We start from the raw sequence: 9400 nt of genomic DNA on the forward strand, positions 1-9400 counted from the left end.
TATTATTGGCCTATTTCACCATCATCTTAGGCTCATGGGAAGTACACACTATCAATGACATAAAGATTTTAATTAAACTAGTGTAGTGTTATATATATTCATGCATCACACCTGTAGTGAACCACAGTCACAAATATTTCTATTCTCAAGTGTGGGGTGCCAACCAGGGAAGATTTGAATTTTCAAGTGTCATGATTTTTTTACTTCTGCTGGGTTTTATCTATGTTGATACTGAAATTATATTTTTATATACGTCATGAAATTAAAAGTAACAACCATCATTTTAATGTTTGTAATTATAGCAATAAATGTATGATAAATTCAAGTAGGATTTTAACTGTATCATTCAGTGCGAATCATAAAACATTAGTGATACTGATTGCTTTTATAGTAATTGACTTTCTTTCTACTAACTCTAAAATAACAAAGTACTTTACAGAAAGTTACAAAGTAGACACATCCAGATTGCACTAACTAGAATGAATTAACATTTTAAATTGAGGATAGCAAATATTTAGCAAAAGTCTTTGATTCTAAATGTCTGAAGTACGAATATTTCAATACTTTCAGTAAATAATATTAATTGATTCAAGTTTATTTTATGTCCGGCAACTAACTCAATGATAGAGTCGGATAAAACTTTCTCAGAAAATCGCCTCTGGTTTAGCAAAAGATACTCTCATATGATAGTGTCCGAGTTTTGGACATGAATAAAATGTTCATGTAATATTCATGTTCAAACTAAACTTGATAATCACATTTATACACAAAATGACTTTCTGCGAGTACACTGTGGTGTTCAATACGGGACATCATACTTAGGCTGGTGAATATTATTCATGTTAGAATCTATAAAACATTCTAATGATATCCAATTAATAAGCTATCTCAAAAATCAAAGTGGTACAATATTCAATAATTGCCATTTTAATATTCCATTACATACTAGAGGATCCTTATTATTCCTAACAACAAAATTTTTCTATCCATGGCGTACACTTTTGGTAATACTCTTATAAATTTAGTCCAGGAATATAAGGGGTTTCACCTCGGAATGAGAGATAGTCAGCTATAAACTTGTATAAACATTTATTTTGACACCCTAAAACTTGTCTCAAAACCTACTTATCGTAGGGTGTCCGCGACTACAGATTTCCAAGGTCAAAGGTCAAAAAATTGATTTTTTAGTCATTTATTGCAAATATCTCGTTTCCTAAGGGTTTTTGCTATTTGTATTTAGTATAAATATTGTAGAGGATTAAATTCTCTACAACGTTTTCTTTAAACACTTTTTTAATATCTTGAACCATTTTCGAGATAGAGGGCAGAGCGCGCGCAGTGTTTAACTATTTAGAGTATCATTCGAGGTCAACCTGTAGTCCCGATTAAAAACACGCCGTATAAAGTTTATAAATTATTGATAATTATATAATTCTAAATAATTTGCATTTTTATTATCTATTACACTATAATTAATAATTTTTTTTAATAATTCAGTATCTATTCATTTAATAACAAAAATTTTTGTTTCACCAAGATAATGCACCAGCTTACATCTCAGCAGTTGCCATGACGAAAATATACGAATTGTGGTTTGAACTGCTTGACCATCCTCCTTACTCACCAGATCTAAACCCAATTGTAATTTTTTTCCTTAGGCTAAAAGTTACATTCTGAGGACAGAATTTTGCAGACTCAGGAAAATGATTGTTAAAAAATAACTGTGCTACTAAAATGGCTAAAATTTCAGAGATTATATTGCAAAGAATTCACAAACATATTCCCCAATTTTTGTTAAGTGCTCTGCAATCTTCATGTTGAGGTTGGAAACTTTTCAGACAACCTTTGTATTGTCTGTAAAATATATATGTAGTGGTTTTTATGCTTTCTGCCATGGTTTTTTTTTTTCAGAACGACAGTAACTCTGTTTGTTTCTGCATTTTGGCACGGTATCTACGCTGGATACTACTTGTGCATCTGCACTGTGGCTCTGTACCTGCCTGTTGAAGACTTATATGTGAAGCATTTCACAAAGGGTCTTGGTGGAATGGTAAGCACTGTATTACTGTAAGTAATTTTATTAATGGAATGGTTACAAATATACCAATTGGCAATTTTTTTTTTTGACAGTTTGACAAAATTTTATTAACAGAAATCAAGAATAGACTAGAATGGTCACCAAACTTACATCGCCTGGGAAAAGGCTGCAATTCAGTTGTTCCATAAAGTTACGTGGAAATTTTATGGAGTTCTTCTTGTCTGCAGGGAAAATTTAATTTCTGTGTATCATTGGTATTTTATTGCAGTATATAGGTAGGGCATATGGATATATTAGAGAAAGTGTACACTGTACGTGTATTCCAAGTTTATTCACTGCCCTTATTTTGAGGGGAAAAGAAGTGATTCGTGGTTCATGTGTCCCAGCACAGTTAGTCTTTTCTATATCTGCCGTTCTTGCAGTGCTTCAGCTTGTGTGTGTGGTATGTTTACAGTTTCGTGACATTTGAGTAGAACCAAACTAAAACAACATTTTGCTTCATTCACAGATGGTTTCAGCACTGTACAGAAAGGTTTGCTCTTAACTTTCAAACTATTTTTGTAATGTTTCTTGGAGTAGGTACACATATTTCTAACCAAGCATACTCTGTTTTCAGGGATATTGTGAAGTCTGACGCAGAGTCTGGTAAATATGTAGATGTACTGACATTTTTATTGTCTATGAAGTCAGACTTTCCATGTTTTGTGGAATGTTCAGTGCAGGCTTTGTAGATTCCTGTCAGCAACGTTAACTCTGAACGAGGTTTCTCTTATTACGGAAACATTATGACAGACAGAAGGACAAGTATCTGTGCAGAAAATATGGAGCTGATGACTGCACTGGCTTTTCCATCTAGCTAATGTCCGTTGAGTGATAACACTGATAACTGATAACTGATAAGTGATAACTTCTCCATAAGAAATGAAAAATTTAGGTTTTTAATATGTTCTTTGGGAAGAAAAGTGTTATGTTAATTGTAACTATTTTTGTACACTTTAAGTAATTATTAAATTCTTGTTTTTTCTGCATGACTCCAATAAAACTGAAAATTTTAAAGATCACAAATTACCTGAGTTTTTAAAAAGAAATAAAAAAGCATTAAAAAGAAAAAAATTTCTAAAAGCGACGAAAATTTTACCGAAATTAGTATTAAATATGACGAAAAATACACCGAAATCAGTTTTAAAAATGACAAAAAATACACCAAAATATACAAAAAAAAAATTGACTAAATCTGCCATTTATTTTCACCGCAAACAGGTGGCTCCAAGTATCCACCCTTTCAAAGTATTTGTAAATTTTCTAATTAAGTCCAATATTCTTGGTTTAAAAATGAAATGGGGAGATGTTCTATCAATTTTTTTTTTTAAATTCGAAAATATATATGATTTGGATACAACTTTTGCAAAATGTATAACAATTGCGAAGTCTACATGCGCAAGCTTAGCCGAGAGGTTTTTTTTTAATTTGAACCCTTGACAGCTTAGCCTACAATAAAATAAATGAGCAGTGATTTGAAAACATTTTAACATGCATGGCTATGCTAATGACATTGGTTTAGTAATGTATTTATGTTTATATTGTAAAATTAATTACTGTCAGTTGAATTGCGAATGTTTTGCAAAGCTAAATAAAAATAATTTTAAGTAACTACAGGCTGACTTGTTATTCATATAGTTGTGTCATGTAGGTTAAAAAATTTATAAAATATTGATATTGCTCTGTGTTAATTAAGCACCTCGTCTTTCTAATTCAGAAGGCTAGCTGAGTAAACATTTTGAAAGGTATGTCCAGGTAAAAAAAGGTTCCATTTCTTTAAAGATATGAATTGTGGAAATCTGTGTAGCATAATCAAAATACATAAATCCATTTGGCATGAAAATCACATAATTAATTTTTTTTTAAAAAAAAGAAAAATTCTGCATTTATGGAAATACCTTAAAAATATATGAATCATAAAATGTAAATTTGTGTTTGCAAGAAATATAATGCTAAGTAAGACATATGCTTGATGGGAAAAACTTTGCATAGTGACTGTTAGGGAATGATATTTACTTACAGTGTGCTCAAAATATGCCCTGCTAAGTAAACACGAAGGTTTGTAAGTTAAGGCATAATATTTAAGTTGCAATAACTGGCCGGTTTTGGTGTTATTTTGCAGCGAAACACATTAACACAACAATATTGCCAATGCTTTATACTTTTTCATAATAGATCTTGTATACGAGAGTGCGGGGGGAAAATATTGAAAGAGTGAAGAACAAGCTTAGTTGGAAAGCAAGACTGCCTATTGCTATTTATTCAACGCTACAATAAAATTCGTTTGAATATCAACATTTCAGAATTTTATAATACTCACAATAAATAGAGTTAACTAAGGTAAACATTTCTCGGACGTATGGAAATGTATTGCAACTTAACTACTAAAGTTTCAAGAAAACTTGTCATATATCATATATAATTCGTGTGGGCACTGTGTATAACTGGACGGTGACACACGTATAGGGTCAGGTCAGTCCGCATCGTGAGCAGGACACACGAAAGTCCGCGCGTGGAAGGGTCACTGCCGAGAATGAAGGACAATGGAATTGTAAAGGTTGACGGCTGGTACATAAGGGGGCGGGGGTGGGGAGTATGGGTGGAAAGGAGAAGAGCTGGTTATCACGGTTTGCTTTCCTTCTAAGAAAACCTGTGGGGTGTCCGTGCTTGAGAGAGAGAGAGAGAGAGAGAGAGAGAGAGAGAGCGTGAGCGATAATTTCGAAGACCTTCCGACGATCCCCGCTAGATGGCAGGCCTCAGAGCTGCACCCTTTGACAACCTGTGCTCATGAGAGCTTGCTCGCCACTAACTTGCAAAATCTTAACCGCTAGCTTATATATGTGCTGGCTGATCCTACAGTAGTAACAAACAAGCATTTATGAGACACTTAAGCCAAATTCCAACAAATTCTGACGCATTACCGATTTTTGCTCTGCACCAATCCCCTTAAGAGACTGCCATGCCACCGATACACGGCTGTGCTAGTGGCAGCATTGCCTCCAGATGTGTCAATGTTCACTTCCGAATGATATACAGCTCTAAGTCCTGAGACCCAATATTAAGTTAATTTATGATGTATGTAAGAAAACAGTAAATAACTCCCCGGATTAATTAGATTTTTATGATGTAGTGTTTTATATATCCGAGCTCTTTGTGCTACACTAGCAGACAGGTGTGGTTACCTATCCTTCCTGCCTACATTACACCGTACACCATGATGTGAGGTAAAAAGTCAAACTGAAAACAGTTTTGAGAGCAATTTCCAGATATGGCTCAGAGAGTGAGGAGTATTTCATAGATAACGTTAACATTTTTGAAAAACTTTTTGTGTTTAGAACAGTCCAAATGATACACCTGTAAACTCAGTAAATGAAACAAAGATTTGTAGTTCTAATTTATATAAAACACAGAAAAGAATCAAAATAATTTTTATTTGGAATATAAGTCCTTAATTTTACTATAATGTTTTTGGAAAATATATTATGTTATTTTACATTTTGAAAATGTCTTATTTTATATGCAAAGAAAAAGTTTTCATAAGCATATTTATTTTAAGTTTTACTGTGTCAATTTTTTGAACTTTTTCTTTAACTTATAATTTTAGTGAATTGATTGATTATTACATTTGTTCATGCAGTAAAGTATTCATAAATAACTATTTAACAATTTAGCTCCCATTGTTTGCAGAACTACATGCTGTAATGTTTGTTTCAGGCCGGCAAGATTGCAGATTTCGTGGTGTGGTTCTTCCGACTGCAAGCGCTTTCCTACATGGCCATCACATTTTTCTTACTTACTATCCATGATTCCTTCAAGTACTGGAACTCCATATACTTTTGCTGCCACGTGCTGTGGGCAGCATTTTATATGGTTGGCGTTGTTGCTGTGAAAGCTCGGAAGAAGTCCAACATGGAGAAGGATAAGTCTATTTGAATAGCTGGGCTTGGTAAATGAATCAAAAATCAATATTTTTCCTTCTTTAAGTTATATATATATATTTTTTATAATTGTAATGTGGGGTACACAATGTGACAAAATATGAAACTTAATAGTGTTTTGCATGGAAAACATTCCTTTTATATTAAAGTAGAAAACATGTTATAATGTTGGAAGTGTATTATTGCACTCTCTCTCCCAACGTATTTAAATTATTGCTAGCGAGTATAGCAAAAAAAAAAACTACAAAGAAGTTGAAAGCTAGTTCAATTACAAGCAAGCAATTAAGGAAATTATAATTGCTGAACTGTAATTAAGTTTTAAAAAACAGTCATGATTCCAAGAACAACTAACAGGGGTTTAATCACAAGATGCTCAAAAGAGATACAAGACTGCATAGCAGCAAAAAATAATCAAAAAGCAAGCAGACTTAGTTAAAATATGTCAAACTACCTAGTCATAACTAATTGAAAATACGTTAATGAAGGACAATAATTTAAACCTAATAAATTATTTTCTGGTGCTCCAAAAATACAAAGCTACCAACATGAATGAGTGCATAAAAAAATCCAACTCTGTAGACATCCTCGGACACATTTAGGCAACAAATTAGAAACAGCTATCATACAGAAGCATGTTCAATTTACAGTAAACGTGTGTATCCTAAGGAGTAAGCCCAAACAGCGCAATATTAAAGAACAGTTTACGAAAGTACTTAATGAAGTTCATTTCATTAACTACAAGAAGTGGTAAAATTTGATTAAATATAATTATGGCACAAGCTTAAATGTTAACGAGTTAAAGACAAACTGTGGGCAGAGATATAAATTAAAGATTACACAGTGCACTAAAATACTCATGGAGAGGTGTCACAAACTGGACCATGTTTACTTTGTCTGGAAACATGTGACAGCCACTATGGAAGTCATAATTAAGGTGGTAGATGAACTAGAAAAAGGAATATCATTCCTAAGATTTCAAAGTTTTTCATGTCTCATGGAGGGATCTCGCTGAGAGTCATGGCAAACTAGACGGTGGCATGCAGCGGAAAAACAGAATCCCAAACATAATTTTGATATTGGCGGCCAAAACAAAAATTTAGAAGAAAGGGACTAAGTTCAAACAACACATTTAAGGGGTGACCTTTACACACCTACAGTGAAACACTATGTTAACAGTTTGCCATGACTCGCCTGGAGAACCTCGATAGAGCACTCGCCAACGTGATAAGTCTTTCCTCGCCTTATATACCCGAAATCAGGCTTATTAAAGTGCGCCAAAATCAGTGGAGAGGCGATAGGGAAGGAATAGAGGGCAAACAGGGTAAGTCGGAATTAGGGCAGAGGGGAAAAGAAGAGAGGGACAGGGAAAAAAGAGGGAGGAGACATCTTCCGGAAGTTGCGTAGCTCAATGTTTAATAGCAAATCATTTTTCTTAAATGTTCATGTTTTGAATTTTTTAATTTTGTTTTAATACTTTTGTTTTATTTTTAAATGTGAAGAAAAACTTTTTGTATTACATAATTTTGGGTGTATAAATAAAGAATGATATTGCTAACAATTTTTAAGTATTTTCACAAAGGTAATTGTTTTATGTTGTTAATGCTGTAGTTAGTTTACCTTTTTTTGTAGTTTCTAAGTTATGAAGCATTCCTGTCATTAAAAACTTTACGTAAGTAAAATTACAATAAAAAATGACATTGAATAAGCTTAAGCATTAAAGATATGTTGTGTTACTCAATACTTAAAAATCACTACCATAAATGACTAACAATAAATTATTCTTTTTGTTGTTATAATGAAATAATATTATGTATTCGTAGTGTCAATTTTATAACTTACAGACTAATCAGTTTACTTAACCTTGAATTCATAGTGTTTTTTCAGTTATTACTGTATTCTAACAATCACAAACAAGTATAACTTAAAAACTGTATTAAAGTTTTGATAGAAATTTTTAACATACATGAATATAAATTAACCAGGACTATATGCAGTTCTCTAGATTTACAAATGCCCTAATGGAATCAAATATTTACTCATCAAAGAAAAAAGATGTCATTCTTGCACATATTTATGATTGCCAATATGAATCTGTATATGTATGTATGCCCAAAGATGCCAAGATGTTGATCTCAGCCTTATAAAGAGTTATGTTGACTACATCATGTCTTGAGCGGAACAATGTTCACAATACTCATCTTAAATATTCTGTGTTTAACAGTTTCAGTGGAATTGAAACTGATGGCATTAGGGTATTGCAGGTATTTTGATAATGTTTTATGTATGTTTATAGTTTTTAATTTTTTTTTTAAAATTTTGTGTAAACTAAGGTACTTCATTGAAATTAATACATATGCTTATGATAGGAGAAGGGTAGTGGACATTGTTTTATGATTTACTTGCATATTATGAATATGTCTTTTCGTCTACTCATATTTTTTGATATTATGGAACTTAGTGCCAACAGTTTTTGACTAGTACAAATTTTTAGAACGTATATTATAATGTTTACAATGAATCCTGAGAAAAATCACAGCAAATGAAACATTGTCTTCAATAAAATTTATGAAATTTCAATAATTGTTTCACTTGTTACTATGAATCCTTCTATTGTGTTAGACAGTGTATAGTCTGTATATTGGTTTGCTTCCCTCAAGTGAGGGAAAAATGGGCCTCTGAGCATAAATGACAAGATGAGAGTGAAATTCATGCAGTTGAGCTGTTTGTTTCTGTAAGCTCAACTCAAAAAGGATTGAATCCCACTTTATAATTCTTAGAATACTTAGTTGTAACTTTAAGTACATATTTTATATTAAATTTTACGACCCAGCAGTGTATGGAATCAGTGTTTGTTTACGTCTGAAATTTAGAGTTTGTGTTCTAATGTAACACGCATGACATTTGTAGTTACCAGTATGTAGAAGTCACTTATTATTAAACACTACCACAGTACGAAAGATTGTTAGTTATTATTTCCAACATGATATCCCAGAAATGTTGCTACATAAAGAATACAAATTATATTTTAAAATTTTCAACGAAGGGGACAACGTTAAATCCATGGACAAACAGCTGTTGCATATGGAATCTGGAGAAGTGTTGGAATATAGAATCTAGAATTTCAATGCTTTAAAATTAAAATTACACTGTTGGTTAATATATTTTTCTTCTGGTAGGATTCCTGAATAAAATATGGGTCAATTCTCTAATGCGGATTCCAAAGTATATATATCATATAACTAACAAAGCAAATATTTTTGTTAAAATTTCCTACATGGTCCCTTGTGACAACTTGCCCCAGAACAACATAATTAATTTATTTTGCAAACACTTATCTATAGTTTTTATAGTGAGTAGTATTTCTGTACATTTTATTAAATCATTA

General features: G+C 32.3%; 1 protein-coding gene across 2 annotated transcripts in view; it reads left to right on the forward strand.

Moving 5' to 3' along the window:
- LOC134531631 (lysophospholipid acyltransferase 7) overlaps positions 1 to 8972 on the forward strand; it is a 79280-nt gene extending 70308 nt beyond the window's left edge. For both annotated transcript variants that reach the window (XM_063367389.1, XM_063367390.1), the window contains 2 exons: positions 1912 to 2050; positions 5792 to 8972. In XM_063367389.1, the coding sequence (XP_063223459.1) occupies positions 1912 to 2050; positions 5792 to 6010 (358 nt within the window). In that variant the 3' untranslated portion in view covers positions 6011 to 8972. The remainder of the gene's footprint in view (positions 1 to 1911; positions 2051 to 5791) is intronic.
- The last annotated feature ends 428 nt before the right edge of the window (positions 8973 to 9400 follow it).

This window comes from Bacillus rossius, chromosome 5, assembly GCF_032445375.1.
Source record: "Bacillus rossius redtenbacheri isolate Brsri chromosome 5, Brsri_v3, whole genome shotgun sequence".
NCBI lineage: Eukaryota > Metazoa > Arthropoda > Insecta > Phasmatodea > Bacillidae > Bacillus > Bacillus rossius.